Consider the following 18390-nt stretch of genomic DNA (forward strand, 5'->3'; position numbering starts at 1 on the left):
ATTAATATTGTATTATTAAAATTGTATTATTGATATTGTTTTATTAACATTATATTATTAATAGTATATTATTAATATTGTATTATAGTATTGTATTATTGAGATTGTATTATTAATATTGTATTATTAATATTGTATTATTAATATTTTATTATTTGTATTGTATTATTAATATTGTATTATTAATATTGTATTATTAATATTGTATTATTAGTATTGTATTATTAATATTATATTATTTGTATTGTATTATTAATATTGTATTATTAATACTTTATTATTAATATTGTATTATTAATATTGTATTATTAATATTTTATTATTTGTATTGTATTATTAATATTGTATTATTAATATTGTATTATTAATATTGTATTATTAATATTTTATTATTTGTATTGTATTATTAATATTGTATTATTAATATTGTATTATTAATATTGTATTATTAGTATTGTATTATTAATATTATATTATTTGTATTGTATTATTAATATTGTATTATTAATATTTCATTATTAATATTGTATTATTAATATTGTATTATTAATATTTTATTATTTGTATTGTATTATTAATATTGTATTATTAATATTGTATTATTAATATTGTATTATTAATATTGTATTATGTCGTGCTCAACCAGATCAGTCTGGTTTGTAAAGTCTATTACAAGTACCGGAAGCAAACCCTGCTTCAGAAGTACTTAGACCATCACGGCTGTCTAGAAAGAAGACATGACTTTACGAAGGATCCGAGTAGATCCCAGAAGCACTGTTTTCTATAAGTGCTGCAGGTTGTGATAACCTGGAATAATGTCCAGCCACCGTGCAATACCTGCGTGCACTGTGCCCAAAGCTCTCAAGACCACCGGAACCACCAGTGTTCGACAATGCCACATGCGGCTTATCTCCACTCGCAAGTCGCTCTACTTCGCCAACTTCTCAGCATGTTTCTTGCCAATGTTTGCCATCATTAATATTGTATTATTAATATTGTATTATTATTAATATTATATTATTATTAATATTTTATTAGTAGTATTGTATTATTAATATTGTATTATTAATATTGTATTATTAATATTTTATTATTAGTATTGCATTATTAATATTGTATTATTAATATTGTATTATTAATATTGTATTATTAATATTTTATTATTAGTATTGTATTATTAATATTGCATTATTAATATTTTATTATTAATATTGTATTTTTGATATTTTATTATTAATATTGTATTATTGATATTTTATTATTAATATTGTATTATTAATATTGTGTTATTAATATTTGTCATCATGACCGTTTCAGTGGGCAAGTGGGTCTTTACCTTCAACTAGGCACTGACCAACCCGGTATATAGGTGAGAATAACCAACAGACTTATTTCATTAGATTGCTGGCGCCATCCAGTATTGAACCCAGGCCATCATGGTCAGACTCAGTGAACCAGAACTCTAACCGCTAGGCTTTAGTGGCTTATTATATTGTCCATTATTATTAACTTAAAAGCAATGTATTATTATTACAAGGTAATTAATTAATAAATTTCGTGAATAAATTGATATTTGTTCATGTTTTATGGTGGCAAGTAACATTGTACAAGGAAAACATAACGGTTTATCATCTTGCTGGATTTCGCCTACGATTTAATCCAAATTTTTCTGACCCCACACTTAAAGCGGCAAAGTCCGAGAGTTACACTTGGACAGTCGACGACTTGGGAAACGTTTCTACTTACAAGTGGCCAAGACGTGCAGCAACTCCGGAAACGTTTTCCACATTTTACAGAAATTTCATAACACCTCTTGAGACTACAAAATCCCATCATTCGCTCATCCGGTATACAGCTCAACGAAGTAATTTTGGAGAGTTTATTTCGGGAACGGCAATTCTACGATTTGGTGGTAAGCCAAAACTATAAAACAATACAAAATTTAATAATGAAAGCACCGAAAAGGCTGCGGATTCCTCAGTCTGCAATCAAATGGTGCACATTAAAGTTTACTTATACTGTGTATACGCACTGTGAAATTATGTTGCAAATCTCTTTGCAACATAGTAAACATAAAAAACATTACTTCTTACCTGTAGGATCTCGTGCAAGTAGACAGCGATAATAGACAGACAGACGGTCAAACAGACAAACGGACGGACGGATGGAAGGACGGACGGACAGACAGACTGACATCATGTGTTACTGGAGGAAACGATTCTCAACAGTCCTACAACGTTTCAATGCTAGCTCTAATATAAGATTATTGCAGGGAGCTTACCATGCCATTTAACTATGAGCTCTAGCAATGTTATGGTAAAGAACTATCATACTCAGTTTTGCGTACATTAGTTTGAGAGGTGTATCTAATGACCCTATTGAGTCTCTGGACCATTTTAATTAAATAGTTCTGGTTGCAATAGCTTTCATTTATGAAAGATATGAGACAGACACAGACAAACAGACGGACAAACGGACGGACGGACAGACAGACAAAAAGACAGACAAAGAGACAGACAGACAGACGTACGGGCGGACAGACAGAAAGACAGACATACGGACGGACAGACAGACAAACGAGAGGCAGACAAAGGGACAGACAGACAGACAGACGGACGGACAGACAGACAGACAGACACACAGACACACAGACGGACGGAAGGACATACAGACAGACATACAGACTAATAGACAGACAAAGAAACGGAAAGACAGACAGACGAACGGACAGACAGACAGAAGGACAGTTGTTTGCAGTAGTGTTATATTTGGAACTGTGACTGTTTCTAGTTTTAGTTGTTTTAAGTCCTGATATATGTTTGTTAACTTGTCGTCGTTGTAATGCTCAATCATTTGAAGAATATTATACCTTTGACAGACAGACAGACAGACAGACAGACAGAATCAAGTTTATTGTCAACAATCTTCACTACTACAAACAGTTATTGTTAAAATGAAATGTTCTACTTGTAGTCCGAGACTATTGCTAATGAGTAAAACACTGAATGTCTCTATCTACTCCCAAAACACTGTCATCTCCTAATGAGCGCACAGAAAGCCTTGACAGCTTCCGCAAAATCACTCTGCTGTTGCATTTTTGAAGAGTAATAGACAGTCTTTTCCTCCAGAAGGTTTTAAACTCTACCGCAATTCTTCTTCCATCAAAGCCTCTCGCCTTCTTCCCCAGTTCATTCATCAGCTCGTCAGCCTTTAAGCCCCACCTGCCGAAGTGTTCAAAGACGAGTGGGACAACTATAGGCTTCGATCCATCCGCAAGCGATTCCTCTGAGTATTTTTTTGACTTTGCTGCCTCTCGTTTAGCTGCTGCATGGCCACCTTCTCTGGCTGCACCTTTAATAATGTCTTTGCTCCAAGGGTGAGCTATCGAAACATCACATTCTTTTGTGATCCCAGTGTCAGTGTCGTAAAGCGTGATGTCAGGCCGGTTTTCGTTGTCTACAAATCGCTGTCTCGGTTCTATTTGATGGGGAATGAGTAAATCGCTTAGGCAATCACTCCATGCAGACACTATGGAGTTATGCGTCCACACAGGTCCACCTCCATATTTACATGTCAAAAGGTGATAGCCCTCGCGATCCACCTCAGTTCCACAGTCACACGTCTTAAGCAGCCGGCTGAAAGGCAAACCAGCACCCAACCTCATACAAGACGCTACACGAAATTCATTCGGCTTCAGTGCGTTCTTGTCTGAAGTTGGTATTACCTCTAGCCATGCTCCAGCTCCTTTTCCGTGTAAGGACCTGATCCTTGCAACATGTCTCTCTGAGTTCATGCTTTTGATAACTTCTTCTGATCGTTTATGAGAAGCGTCTACCGTCAGGCGATGTTGCAATTTTCTAGGGTATTCTGTCATCTGCTCTAAGGTGTGAAACTGCTCGTCATCATCTGCACCCGACTTGGGTGGTAGTTTTGCCACCAATGTACGAATAAGTTGTCCTGTATTGCTACCTTCAATAAACCGTTCTAAACGATCTTTCAGAGGTGGAAATCTCAATGGCAGTTCTTTCAAAGAGTGTGCCCATGACGCCAGAAATGCTAGGTGAGCCATCTTCTGAGTTGATGATAAGCCAAATCCGCCGAACCCGACCTTCAGAGTGGCCTGGCTCCATCCGGTGTCATCCAATTCGTTCAAACCAACCATGTCAGTGAAAGTAGCCCTTGTAAGGTGGTCATGACAAACAGCTGCATGCAGTAACCTGTCAGGTGGCACAGTCCTAGCCAAAAAATTCAGCCTGGGGACATGACAATGTCTGAGCAAAAGGAGGCCACACTGAGGGTCGTCAAGTTCAAGTAGCTTTGAACACAACGAGCTGCCCATGTTAGCCACAGCCAGGCACCTAGACTGAACATAATCATGATTGCCTACAGGTGACCCCAACACGTCGATTCCATCTTTGCTAACTGGGACACCAGCGCTGAAATTATCAGGAGCAGTGGGACAGACAGATCTCCTGGATATGTTTCTTTTCCATATCTTGCCTTTTTTCTGTCTTCTCGTCTTGATGCCGCAGCTCCATCAATTGTAGCAGATAGAGGGAATATGTCCGAACTTCACGGGTGGGCTAAGGCTATGTCCAACTCTACATTGGAGCCAGCTCCGGTGTCGAACACAGAGATGTCTGGACGGCTTTCAGATGTTGACTACCTGTCTGTTGGTTCTTTCCTGTGGTGTATTTGAAGGCTTGCCAAACACTCAGACCACACAGACATAATGGAATTGTGTGTCCAGACTGGTCCACCTCCAGTTTTACAAGTGATTTGGTGGTAGCCGCTGGAATCATGAATTGGTTTGCCACAGTCACAAACTTGTATTTCGTCATTGGAAGGTAAAGGTAAACCCAACCTTGAGAAAGCCGTCAAGCGATACTCGCAGGTGCTGAGTGCGAACTTTCTAGAAGTGGGAATGGCTGTAATCCATGAACCTGTTCCTTTGCCTTGTAGAGAACGAACTCTAGCTGCATCTCTGAGTGTTGTGGTGTTTTCTAAGAATTTTGTAGCTGTTTGGTTAGCCTTTTCTGCAGATAGTTTATGCTGGAGTCTTTCTGGTTGAGCAGAGATGTCTAGAAGTGAATAAGCATTAGGTAGAGCAGAGCGAATAGCATTAGACGGAGAGCCTGATTTAATGGGTTGTAAACCTGATATTATCTGTGCGATTAAAGGCTCTAAACTAGGAAAGCGTATTGGCAATTCATTGAGTGAATGGGCCCATGAACCCAAAAAAGCAAACTGAGCGATATCCTCAATGGCAATCAGTCCGAATCCACCGTACTTCACTGGTAACTGAGGCTGGAGCCAAGCGGCATCACCAAGTAAATCACAACCCACAAGCTGGTGAATGTTGACCTGGTCTGGAGATCATGATGCTTGGCTGCAATCTTGAAGAGACTAGGAGAGACTGATCGAGCTAGATGATTAATTCTTGGGACATGACAAAATTTGAGAAGTAACATAGCACTTTGGATGTTATCCAGTTGGGTTAGCTTGTTGCAAAGAATATTTCCAGCATTCACAGACTCGTAACTAGACTTCTCTATAAAGCGAGGATTTCCAATCGATAATACCCAAAATCATTGTACCATCCTGAGAGATTGGAATAGTAGTCGACACAGCCCTTACATCATCTCACATTGAGTCGGGGCTATAAATTTCACATTTTGAATCAGAAATCTGAAGCTGAAGCAAGGAAAATTGTTTGCGGAGACATTCTAAAGCAGAAACAACTGGATTTGGTGGTCCAACAATGAAGACATCATCTAAGATATGCTAACACTGTACGGCAAGGTTCTCTGCCTGTAACTTTGTCAAGATAGGATGGATCGTCATTGAATACAATACTGGACCCATGGGGTCGCCCTGATGAATACCTTGCTGAGAACTCAGTAAGACCATTTAGTGTGTTGTAGAAATAAAAGAGGATTCTTGATCAGATACATTTGACTTACGTGGTCAAATAGGTCTGGAAATGAAGCAGCTACCTCAGCCAACATTTTACGACGATTCATAGAGTTGAACGCATTTGCCACGTCCGTGTCTGTACAGGTGATTCCCCTAGTATTAGAACATTATGGGAGATGGGGAAAAATGCAGAGAGCTATCTAAACACCTTCTCAAAAAGATCAAGAGGTGACAAAGGCCGACAAAATGCAAGTAAATTCAAAGACTACTGGAGGAAGAGAATTGCCATCAAACTGCAGCAGTGCAATGCTCGTGTGTTCCAGAAGAAGGCATCTGACATAAATAGCATTTTATCATAAACATAGACTTTAGGTCCTTATAATCTTATACAACTTGAAATCTGAATGGACTCATAATTAGCTTTTATTTCCTATTGTACCATAGTTCATGTTTGAAAATATACTACCATTGACAGACAGACGGACAGACAGACAGACGGACGGGACGGACGGACAGACAGACAGACAGACAAAGAGACACAGACAGGCAGACAGACAGAGAGACGGAAAGACGGGACTGACGGAGAGACAGACAGACAAACAGACAGATAGACAGACGGACGGACGGGTAGATTATTGTATGCCTCTGCCGCGCATGTGCACAAAGGCGTAATTACTAAATTATTAATATTTGGAAATATAATACAAACAATTATTTACTATTTAACAAGATTATCTATTACAGTTGTTGACAATTTTCTCTCCGCGCAATTAGCTAGACCAACCATTTCACGACAATCCGACATCTTGTTGGGTACACCGAAATCTACCGTCGAGGCTTGTTTCAATGTCACTGGAAGTCCCAAGCCCTCACTCTTCATCAACGAAACAGACAATAACAACGACATCGTGTCTTCTAGTAGCAAAAAAAACCGCTGCATTAAAATCGGACCTCTGAAACTCAACGACTCCGGAAAAGTTACCGTAATAGCAAAAAACTGTTTTGGCCAATCAAATATCACAATTTCCATTACAATTGTTCAAAGTAAATCCACTCTGTATTAAACCATATTCTACCTTTACTTGATACTTGATGCAATCCTCATATTCAGGTACACCAACTACTGAGATACTAAAAACAAGTAGCACAGCGCAATTTGTCTCAACGGGTAGTACTATCGCCTCGTCATCTGTGCAAGACGGACGTGTGTTAGTTGACTCTCCTGCTACTTCTTCCTCTACCCGCGCAACGGCACAAAGTACTTCAAAGACACAGAGTAGTGCAACGACACCAAGTAGTAAAGCAACACAAAATGGTGCAAAGCGAAGGTCCAATGCGACTTCACCAGGTGACGACTTATACGACCAATAAAAAATTTAATTTATTAATGTTTCTAAAATATGATATTTCGTTTCAGGGTTTCCAACTTGGGCTACCGCAATTATCCCTATTTTCAGTATCACGGCGCTTATACTTGCAGTTGTTCTGGTGATATTATATATTAGAAGTAAGATACATTCTCGTGCAGTGGCGGATCTAGAGAGTGGGGCAACAGGCGCGCGCCTATGATATCTTCTTGAGACCGGAAGCATAGTACGCGGAGAAGGCTTCAGAGGTAGTTGAACGTACGCATGCAGACGCATGCGGTCATTGATAAACCTTGTTCATGTTTCTCTGAATAAGTAAGCGACCAACGGTCACTCTACGTAGGTAACTTCTTTAGAAGAATTAGCAGTACTGTACTGCCATGAAAGTTCCTTGTCACGTTATAGTTGGTCCCCCGCCCTAACTGGTCCGGGCAAGCGGTTGTAGCTGCCACATAACTTTCCTCTGGAACAGTTATGGCTGCCATAGTTGGTCCAGTATTGCCGTAAATGGTTCGGTTTCCTATCCCTAACCCTAACCTTAACTCCTAAACCCTAATCCTGACTCGAACCTTAACCCTAGTCATGGCTATAGGACCAGTTATCACTTGACAGTTTACACTTAGTGGCTCTTGGTAATATGATCTTGTTTCATTAATACTGTTATCAACAAATAGTAATTAACTCGATATATCTTCTAATTTTTTTGGTTTCATGACGTCACATTGCCAGTACCCTAAAGTGCGCCTACCCCTTTCAGAAACTCTGTGGATCCGCCACTGTTATTGTCTAGGCATGCGCAATCTACCCTAACATACACATTGTTTGGTCAGGACGTAGATTACAAAAAGCAGCAAGTCAAGAACCAAAGTATCAAACAATCCACGTCTAATATTACATTTCTAAATATAATAATTATTTCCAGAGATGCTGTTCCAGCCGAATCGGATCCTGCAGTGTATGCGGTGCCTATGAAGAAGAGGGCGGTGGTAGCACCGATTGCTAGAGAGTCTGCGACTACAGCTGCAGTCGAGGAGACACCGATGGATCAACCGAGCAAGCACAAACTGGAAGCTCGGCTTGCATACACCCATGAGTATTCTCACGAGGGTCACGGTGACACGAGCACCTACACTCTGCCGGTAATTCAACACACAGATAAAATAAATAAATAAATTTAATAAACTGTTATTGAAATTTTGTTTTATATGAGCCTGTAATCTCGCTTGCACAGCTCTAGCAGCCTTCTGAAAATCACGATAGGATATAGGGACGCTATTTTCCTTGTCGTTACGCAAGCTGCCTGTAAAATTTTCTCAACTTGTGCATAATGATTGTCGTTCACGTGACTACAAACGGTGTAACCACTAAAATGGCCTTTAATCGTCAGAAGAGGTATCGCTTACGGGACATACGCGTTGCTCCTTCTTACGCTATGTTAGGTTTCCGTATAAGTGTAGTGCGACATAAACAGTTAATTAAAAGCTTGAATTTGCATTTCATTAATTACTACCAATTGCAGAGTTGTTGTCAATACTCGCGATAATTGCAAACATGAATTACGTTGTTTTAGTAGCTAACTCGTTGTGTTTGAGATCGTCTTGTGGATAGTACTGTTTTGTGATTGGACATTCCTGAGCGTGCCAGACATAGTCATATTACGGGATTACGCGCTCGCAGACACTAGAATGACCACTGTGTTTCAACTGAAATTTCTCTAGTAGGTATACATCCCGCGCACGGTAGCGGTACCCTAAAGCACGTTAGCGATATTCAGGCCCGGGTGCGTTAGCAATACCCGTGCGCGTTAGCGATACCCACTAGCGCAACTCCGGGGTAGAGTCAAATCTGTCTAACGTTGTTAGTAATCCACACATCCGCACATCCATATATTTACAAACCGGAAGTGAGTCAACCCCTACAGTTTAATGCTAAGTCACGTGACTTTTACAAAGTCTCGTTTTGTTGCTCGTAGATACCAGTCTCTAGATTTAATTAAGCCAATTATTATATTTCATTTCAGGGCGAGAAGTGCAATGAGATGGACTCAGTAGACGAGTCATGTAAGCAAGCAATGTATGCAAGACCAATGAAGAAAGCAACTGCGGAATCAAATTCCGGAAAGGAGTCCGACGAAACGCTAACAGATGAGCAGAAACTGATCCGTCAAAGAGGCCACAACAGACCGGTTCTTGACATTGCCAGTCCAACTGCTCACTCCCTAACTACCACAGACAACCACAGATCGGTAATCTCACACGTCAATATTGCTTTATAATTTATGTATGTTAGTAAATTTTGATGTCTATAGGGTGTGGAGTATGCTGAGCTAGAGTTTGAAGACAACCATGTAGTTGAAACCGCTCCGTCCTCTGCCTCTGTCACGTATGCTAACCTAAGACTTAGCTAGAAATTTGCTCCTAGCTGAAACATTTAGCTAACAATTGCATTGACAGCTGTCACAGCGATAACGCAAGACTAGTAATCTAAACACAGAAACGCTTGTTACAGAGATTCGGGATCGTACACACTGCTGAACTGGAGTTTGGAAACGACACCATGGTCTGAGAATTTTAGAACCTGAGGCCTAACGTGCGTTACATAGACGTAGCCTTGGTAACGTCCTCGTCAGGCGCCGGAAATTTAAATAATTAATTAATTAAAGAAGAACTCTCACCAAATACTAAACTTCTTGAAAGAAAGATACAAGGTCTAGTGTCTTCCTGCAGGAAGCTTACAGCCAGCCACAGTAGCAGAGAATGGGCCACGAGTTGTTCAGACGATTTCCTGTATTAATTCACTCTCTGCCCTCGTTTGGAAGAAAATACTTTAGTACCAAGTGCTCCCAACGCACCGAAATGCAGCGAGACAAGATCTATAAACTAATCTAAGAAGACTCTCCTTTAATTAAGTTAGGAAGGGTCTGCTTTGAAGCTCTATGGCCGTGTTTCCACTAGCTGCACCTTAATTAAACTAGTTTAGCTTAAATGGGTTTAAGAACTAAACCAGTTCAAGAAAGCTACTGTTTCCCCTAGTAACTTGCACATCCGGGATGTGCAAAACAAACAGTCTAGGAACGCCTTATTTTCAAGTATTGGGCTGCTTTGACACCGAATCAGAGCAACTGTTGGTTTTCAATGATTCAGCATCTGCTAGTAGGAATTTGCATGACGATGACCAAGGACACCGTCTTGTCTCTCTCCATAGCTACTAATTTTTTTCCCTAGTTAACGACCCTTACATCTTTTAGGGCAATTCTATCCCAGCAAAATAGTCAATATCGTCAAATCGACATTGCGGAAAGCCATCTAAACATGCACGCTGCTGTCACGTGACAGTTAAACTAAACCACTTTGCTAGACCTACTTTGAAGTGGGTTTAGGAAAGCGGTTTAGGTTTAAAATAGAACTGGTTTAGTGCAGGTGGAAACAAGTGAATTCTTAAACCAGTTTAGCTTAAACCACTTGTTAAACCGGTCTAGGCACTAGTGGAAACGTGCCCTATGGTTCTATCGACACAGTCGATAATTGCGTGATAAGGCTGGGCAAACTTTATTCACAACTTAACGTCCAGCCTTTTTCACGACGGCATGCCGGCGGGCGGTCATTATTCATTATTCATTTAATATTTTAATAATAATATTAATTAATAACTTGTCGCTGCCAATGAAGACAGCCGTCAAAAGGGCCGCCAACAACTCGTTAGACGTCTTCACAAAAGGGAAGCGCCCGGCCTGGACTGATGTCAGCAGATCTTCAAAGGTTTTTGAAGGAGGCAGCGACAAAACAGTCCAGGGAACCAGGGTTTTCTTAGCAGTGCACACGTGCACGCTTACCAAGGAAGCCATATTGTGAAAACTAACGTGCGCAACACGAGACAGGCACGTGCAAGGTGTCATGTGTCGTATATAACGAATAATGAAACTTATTTTGTTTTTCCAGAATATGATGCGGGCGTGGACGTTAAACTGTGAATCAAGTTTGCCCGGCCTAAGTTTGAGGTCCCAGTTTGCTTTGAGGCTTTATGGTTCTATGGACACAGTCGCTACTTGCGTGATAAGTTTGAGGTCCCAGTTTGCTTCAATTAAGTTCTCACCATTAAGTCTTACAATCCTAACCTTGAAAACGCACAGGTATCGGTCTTCCTTGCTAGCTCGCAAGTTATCCGAGAGCGTCGAACCGGAAGCTGATCGAGCAAGTCGCGTCGAAAGTAGCACTTTAATTTAGACCAATCATAGCCAACTAAAAATGCACGTGTGTCTTCCGTGAGTGATGATTACTGATTTCTGCGCTGTAATCGATGTTGAGCGGTTTATAGATTGTGTAGGGAGCTGTCCTTGTTCATGGATGATCAGCTGCAAGATGTACAAAGCCTTGTGCGCTATGGAAAACACACGAAAATGAAATTTGAGCAAGCTGGGGTTCCGGCTCAATTCTGCTAGTAGAAAATCGAAGCGCCAGTGGTCAGTGTATGAATTCATGCAGCGACGTCTACAGCACGTTGAAATCATATTGTGAGTAGCACAACCCGTCACTCGTGCCACTCCCACGCCAGAGGACACGACGCACGCTACGCGACGCTCAAGCGTTGTCAAATTGTAAATCCAGCTTCACGTTACTTTACGTAAACGTCTGCAGTAAACGGTTGCAAAGCGTTGCGTCATGATTGTTGATTTTGGTGAGAGTTACACGTACGCCTTTCTGCTACGTTGTCTTACAACTTGTTGTCACAGCGTTTCAAAGCAGCAAACAACTCTAGCTAGGCAATGTACTTTCTATCCTTGCATGTGCAGTACAGTTTACTGCGGGCATACTGTACTCTAAGAAATATATTACTTATTTAATTAATTACCTAGTGCCAAGACCGGAAGTGGCAGCTGTCGTGATAATTGTACATTGTACTTCTTGGAAACCTGAGCGGCCATGCTGCATGAACACGCTCTGTGGCCTAGCTCCTACGGCCTTGAACTTAGAAAATCGTACTTATAACCAGACAAATACCTAACAAGTCTAGTGAATCCCCCCTCACAAACTATCAAAATTTCTATTGCTACACTATGTGTTATTGATCGTCCTTGAGTCATTGTCACTCAATAGTACATCTGTGTGTGTATATATACCTCACAATCACTTGGCTTACAGCATGTTCTCTTCTTGGGTCTCCGTATTGGCATCTTGCCTGCTCTCACTGATTACATGCAGTAAGTCAGCGAAAGTAAACTTGTCTATTTTCAAAATTATATACAATTCATAATATCACACATGCAGCTATATCAAACTGTTGTGACTCACCGTATGCATAGAGAGTAGACTGTCCAGTGTCGCCATCACCAATCAGTGACAGTCCAGATCGAGGTAAAGGCACAGCATATACATCTGACGTCATGTCTTCGCTAGACAAAACAATTTCTTGCTCTGAGATGTAATTCCTAGACATATCGAGCACATGTTCTCGACCGCCACTAATTGTGTCTTCCTCCTTCGAAATGGAATGAACTTGTCCGTTAGTGCCGGACGCACTGTCGTCAAGACCAGCAGTGTTATCAACGACTTCCTCTGTTGTGACCGTGTATATATTCCGACGCTTGTTCTTCGGACTAACGCGTGCATAGACAGGCAGATGAGATTGCTCTTGGATTTTTGATTGATTCGCAACTGGATCACGAAAATCAGCAACATTTGACATTTCAATGGCAGAATTTTTGGTTTCGTCGACTGTACTGTATACGATCAATGGCTCTTGTTTAGCGCGCTCTGGCCCTTCGTCTCCCAAAAAGATTTCTATTTCTACTTTGTCTTTTCTTGGTTGATAAGGTTTGGGTTTGCGAGGGACGCGCTTTGACGGTATTATGTCCGGCAAAATTTCGTTAGTCGTTTCCATGACAGATGATTGCTCGCTATTGAAAGCTGGAGTTTCAGAGACTGTGCTGTATAGGTTGGCAGCGACTGGATCGATCGCTTCAATATTACAACTACAATTGAATTATTAACAAAATTACATTATATAATAGAAATAGTTATTGTTATGATTTAGTAGACACGTACTTGTTGAATTGAGCTGGAGTGTCGTACGTATTAAAGTATGCTGGAGTGGGTGTGTGCTCTGTTTCATAGAAATACGATAGGAAGCAATCGAATTGCAAGTGAATTTCACGTTGTACCTAAGTCAGAGTGAGATCTCTTAAGTAAACGATGACGTAGCTTGTACACAAAAACCACGACCAGAATGATAAACAATAAGACTGCGAAGACGGCGATCCCTATAACCCATATTGCAACCCCTGAAAAATTAATGTAAATTATGAAGTCATTTCAGGTAGAAATGTATAAAGTTTGGTAGCTCACCTTGGGCTTTGACTCCACCTTCCAATGTTGGAGTTGAATTAACACTAAATTGTAACTCAGTACCACTCGTCTTGTAATGATTTCTGGAAGAAAATGATTGACTTTGATCGACAGGAGAAGAAGTAAAAGAAGGTGAAGAGTGTTGATATTGAGATATGGAGCCTGATTTTGATGATGATTTTGACGTGGCTGCTTCGGTCAGTTGAACAGAAGGTGTGGTAGTTATACCTCCAATTTTACACAAATAAGTGACGACCGTTAAACAACAGAACAGTGCTACTTACGGAGAGTATGATCTACAGTTTGTTGTTTAGTTGTTGTAGACTGAGTCAAATCTGCACATGCATGCACATTGAAAAATTTACAAATTCAAATATATTTGTAAGTAATTAATCCATCTGTTACAATGTCAAATTACCTGTCCTGGTGACATTTACAAAAAAGGTAATGTTTGTGGGTGGAAAACAGCTTTTCATTTGCATTGTATACGTTCCATTATCTGCTTCTTGCAGTGACTTCATCCAAAGACACCCACCTTGATAGTCATACCGATCACGTGCAATGAGTTTATCGCGGACTTGATTACCGTCATCGGTTGTGCTTTTAAAGAGAAAGATTTGAATATTTATTGGAGAAACGACGCCGTTATTATCACTGTTGTTCGATTGTAGGCAAAATATGGTTTGTTTTCCTGAAAAGACGTAAGGTGGCTGGCTATTTTCAAAACTGTTGTCTGCAAAATAGATTGTTTAATCAGTAAAAGTTTAACTCGACTGGTAATTAAAATAATTATCACGAGTCACAATGCTAACCGAACAAATGCAAGGTAGCTGTACTGCTTCTGTGAAATGCAAATTTGCTGTCTTCATTATACTTGTAATTGTAATATACAACAAGATGATTCAATTGTTCGTTCATAGAACCGATCGTAATATCCTTTTCCTTCCCGTTCTTGTCAAGTAAATGTTGCTTGCTTCTAGGTTCAGTCAACCATTCTATGACAAAATTACTTCTTTTCCATGGTACTGACTGTAAAGTGACATAAGTGTTAGGCAGGAGATAGACATCTAGAGCTGTAGACCTCAGCACATGAGGCCCCTTCCCTAAACACGAACAACAAACACAGTAGCAACCACCCATCTACATAACAAGCTACAAATAAAAACAGCAACAAGACACTGAGTAGCAGAGTGCAATGCTGCAAACGCTTTGCGTTTCTAGTAAGCATGTGACACGTACTCGTGGTAAATCCGTCTTACCGCATACGGATAACCGCTTCGACTCAGCAGACAGAGGCAAAAAGGAATATAAGCCAAAAACGAGAAGCACAACAGCCACAGACATAACCAACGGAGCGCAACTAACCCTGCAGAGCAAAACAACTCAATTAACACTTCAAGCGACTATCTCTTTGACACTCTATTCCTGACTCGACAATGACGCTTGACAAAAGCGACATCATCCAACGTTCCCACGGTCGCATTTGCTCCTGTAGACATGCACATTTCTTGACCAGTTGTCAAAGGTAGGTGACAGTCTACCGACCCTACTGTGCATGTCCTGTCACCGTAAGCATAAAATGATCGAAGAACTGGAGCTGAAACTAAAACAAAGACGCATACGTGCACAAGAGACTCTATTGACGGTTTTGGCGTGCACTTTGCAGCCAAGAAGGATTTCGTATACGCGCATTTAATTAAGTGCACTTAGCTTAAACAATTACTGCTAAACCAATCACAATTTAGAGCCAACGTTCTGGTTCTAAGAAGCTGATTGGCTTAGAAGGCAGTTCCGAAATCATTTTAGTACAGTGCCATTCTGGTCCAGACTGAAGTCGCGCACTCTTTAGTCTGGAAGTTCGAGGCTAAATTGCAATGTACTTTTAACAATGCATGCGCATACCTTAAAATATATTAATTATTTAATTACCTAGCACCAAGAATGGAAGTGGTAGTTTTTGTGACGCAGACCAAAGTGAACTTCGCGAAAACCTGATCGAGCAGCCATGACTGCACACGCTCTGTGGGCGTATAGTCTCGCGTGTCCAGACCGTTGGTGTACGCGGGGCGAATAGGAAATCACACCTATACCCAGACAACTACCTAATAAGTCTATTGAGTTTCCCCTCACAAACTAACAAACTCTCTATTGTGTTATTGATTGCCCTCGCGTCATGGTCACCCTGTAGTATCTACTAGTCTATATATATAAAGGAAAGTGCTCCATGCATGGGTGTAGCCATTTTGAATGTTTGTTCCCACTGTGCTCGCAAACCATCCGCTCCTCCTTCAACAAGCAACCTTGTCTACCATCGTCTACCAGAGCTCTCTCGGTACGATGCGATTCCCAGCCGATCGAACCTGTCTCCACTCGCCTACAAACTTTTCGAAACGTCGCCTAGTGATTCTCCACGAAATTTACACTGTCCATTCTCGAAATCGGACGGCACGCACGGAACGTGTCAATTATTGCCGGCGACGTCGAAAAACGCAAGATATATTCGAGTATATCAGGGTCTTGAGGAATACGCTTACACTAATTTGCCTGTGTGCGTGGGTCGAATAGCTGCCATGTTCGAAACTAGTGTCGCGTAGTCAGACCTTAACCCCGCCCTCAACATTCCGCCGGGAAAATGGTCTGGTGAGGTTTCTTTGATGTTGTCATGTTGCCTCATCACCAAATTTTGGTGAACTAAAGACACTATAAATGTTCTAGAGAGACAAGATAATATTAGTGCTTCTCATTCCAGTGGTGCATGCTGGGTGTCTACAGGATGTATCATTGATGCTATCTTCGACTCTAGGCAAGCCACGAATAACGTTTCATGGCCTGTACCGTTGAGCAGCCATCGCGAGGTGAGTTCTTGTCGCGAAATGTCGTCAAAATGGTGTGTGCGCGTGCCGTTTGAGGCGTTGATTTCACTTTGCGATGCCGCGGTGGTGACGAGCACGCACGTGTTCGGCTAGAAAGTAGGCTAGTCCAGTGAGAAGCTAGATGCTAGGCTGTATGGGGAGGCGATCATCTCCTAGATTCTCAGGAAATTCACGTAGTTGTCAAGAGTTTAGTACCGGAAACACGTCCAACAAACAACTGACAGCGACATGATATCGCCTCGCTGTAAGAAACATGCAGAGCACCAGTACGTCGCCACACAGCCTATGCGTCTAGCTTATCACTGGACTAGCCTACTTACTAGCTAGCCAAACACTCACGTGCTCGTCACCACCGCGGCATCGCAAAGTGAAAATCAAGACTGCAAAGGGCGCGCGTACACACCATTTCGACGATATCTCGAAACAAGAACTCACGTCGCGATGGCTGTTCAACAGTACAGGCCATGAAACGTTATTCGTGGCTCGCCTAGGGTCAAAGATAGCATCGATGATTACATCCTGTAGACACCCAGCATGCAACCAAGCGGTAATATTATATTGCCTCTTTATAACATTTATAGGGTCTTCAGTTTACAGGAATTCGGCGATGCGGCAACATGGCAACGTCAAAGGAACCTCAACAGACCATTTCTCTCGCGCGGGATGAGGGTGGGGTAAGGGTCTGGCTACGCGAGACTATTTCGCGACGCCTGTTCCCCGCAACGGCAGCAACGTCTTCGAAGTAGCGTTCTCTACCCTGTACCTATTGCCTATAGATGGACGTACAGTACTGTAACCAAAGATAGAGAACTATCTTCGCGAAGACTGGCAGCCATAATAACCGACAGCAATTTCTAGCGCACGTTACACGGGTAGGCGTGTCTATGATGGTTAGGTAGACAATTTGCGTTTTCCTAGTGTGAAATGGCTCAACGCGTATGAAATGTGCATCCAATTCACATCTGCTGCAATCTGGATTATAAATACTGCTTGATGCGCTTTACGTATAAAAGTCCTTTTTAATTTTATTCTCGACTCGATGCTGGACGAAAGCAACATCTTTCAGGAAAACAAAGACGGAGCCAAAAATTGAAATTCAAAACTATACAGTAGTTGCCAATAAATTCAAAAATTAATGCAACTATTAATTTAAAATCTGAAACCAAACAATTAGAAGTTCAGTTTCAAATTCTTGTCCGTAAGTTACGCCCCCGTTAATTAGAATATGTGGTATACCTACTGTGTACCTGTATACTCGTGACCATCACTGCATTGCTGCTCAAAAATTCTAATCGTAACTCTAAACATCTTGTTTTCCTAAATTTTTCTTTTTGGTTTACCTTTCACGTCCCGTATTAACGTCGTTAGACAAAAACGAAATAATACACTATCCCGTATATAGTACCGGAAGTCAGTGTCTGCGTGTCGCAACACGATTTCCCGTCATTGTATATCAGCAAACGTGTGACTAAATACACGATTTCACCCACAATCGTTGCTAGAAACCACTCTGTAAGCCCATGAGATCGTTCTGCTGTTTTACTAACGCATTCTAAACCTTCCACTAGCAATTGTAGTCTCTATACTTATTTGTATGCTATCAGAGTGATGTACATTGAAGACGGAGTCTACAAAAAAAACTCGGAAATCTCGAGCAACATGCACTCCCTGCCTACATGTAAGCAACGTGTGCGATATGCCTGTATTATCACCAAGTGATCAACACACGAGCACCACACAACTCGAAAACCTTGAAAAGTGTGATATCAATCAAACTATAAGCGACACCTCCCGAGTGCACAGTGCGTAACGTTGTTAGTGACTTTCCATGAAAGCATGCATGCTGACACTTTTCACTGGACACATGCAGGCACATACAAACGCCTGTCTCTT

At 41.1% G+C, this 18390-nt stretch overlaps 3 protein-coding genes across 3 annotated transcripts; 1 reads left to right on the forward strand and 2 right to left on the reverse strand.

Annotated features, from left to right (window-relative positions):
* Positions 1-1519: 1519 nt before the first annotated feature.
* LOC134177661 (uncharacterized) lies at positions 1520-9830 on the forward strand. The gene is made up of 9 exons (XM_062644436.1): positions 1520-1537; positions 1612-1912; positions 6691-6960; positions 7028-7264; positions 7334-7423; positions 8114-8150; positions 8206-8422; positions 9304-9528; positions 9592-9830. The coding sequence occupies exons 1-9, from the start codon at positions 1520-1522 to the stop codon at positions 9688-9690; spliced, it is 1494 nt and encodes a 497-aa protein (XP_062500420.1). The 3' UTR covers positions 9691-9830.
* On the reverse strand, positions 2886-4436 carry LOC134177076 (uncharacterized). Its single transcript, XM_062643778.1, has one exon. It carries the CDS (start codon positions 4337-4339, stop codon positions 2987-2989), a length of 1353 nt encoding a protein of 450 aa, XP_062499762.1. The 5' UTR covers positions 4340-4436; the 3' UTR covers positions 2886-2986.
* A 2306-nt stretch (positions 9831-12136) lies between the features above and the next one.
* LOC134177188 (uncharacterized) lies at positions 12137-13245 on the reverse strand. The gene is made up of 2 exons (XM_062643945.1): positions 12572-13245; positions 12137-12504 (listed from the first exon to the last, which is right to left on the reverse strand). Exons 1-2 carry the CDS (start codon positions 13158-13160, stop codon positions 12416-12418), a joined length of 678 nt encoding a protein of 225 aa, XP_062499929.1. The 5' UTR covers positions 13161-13245; the 3' UTR covers positions 12137-12415.
* Positions 13246-18390: the final 5145 nt, after the last annotated feature.

Source organism: Corticium candelabrum, chromosome 3 (genome assembly GCF_963422355.1).
Source record: "Corticium candelabrum chromosome 3, ooCorCand1.1, whole genome shotgun sequence".
NCBI lineage: Eukaryota > Metazoa > Porifera > Homoscleromorpha > Homosclerophorida > Plakinidae > Corticium > Corticium candelabrum.

Bases quoted from the DNA above. Each gene is read 5' to 3' on its own strand.
- LOC134177661 (XM_062644436.1), top strand. The intron at 1,913-6,690 runs GTAAGCCAAAAC...CCGCGCAATTAG, and splicing joins GGCAATTCTACGATTTGGTG to CTAGACCAACCATTTCACGA. The intron at 7,424-8,113 runs GTAAGATACATT...TTGTTTGGTCAG, and splicing joins GGTGATATTATATATTAGAA to GACGTAGATTACAAAAAGCA.
- LOC134177076 (XM_062643778.1), bottom strand. From the start codon at position 4,339: ATGGGCAGCTCGTTGTGTTCAAAGCTACTTGAACTTGACGACCCTCAG.
- LOC134177188 (XM_062643945.1), bottom strand. From the start codon at position 13,160: ATGGAAACGACTAACGAAATTTTGCCGGACATAATACCGTCAAAGCGC. The intron at 12,505-12,571 runs GTGAGTCACAAC...TTTTGAAAATAG, and splicing joins GTCTACTCTCTATGCATACG to ACAAGTTTACTTTCGCTGAC.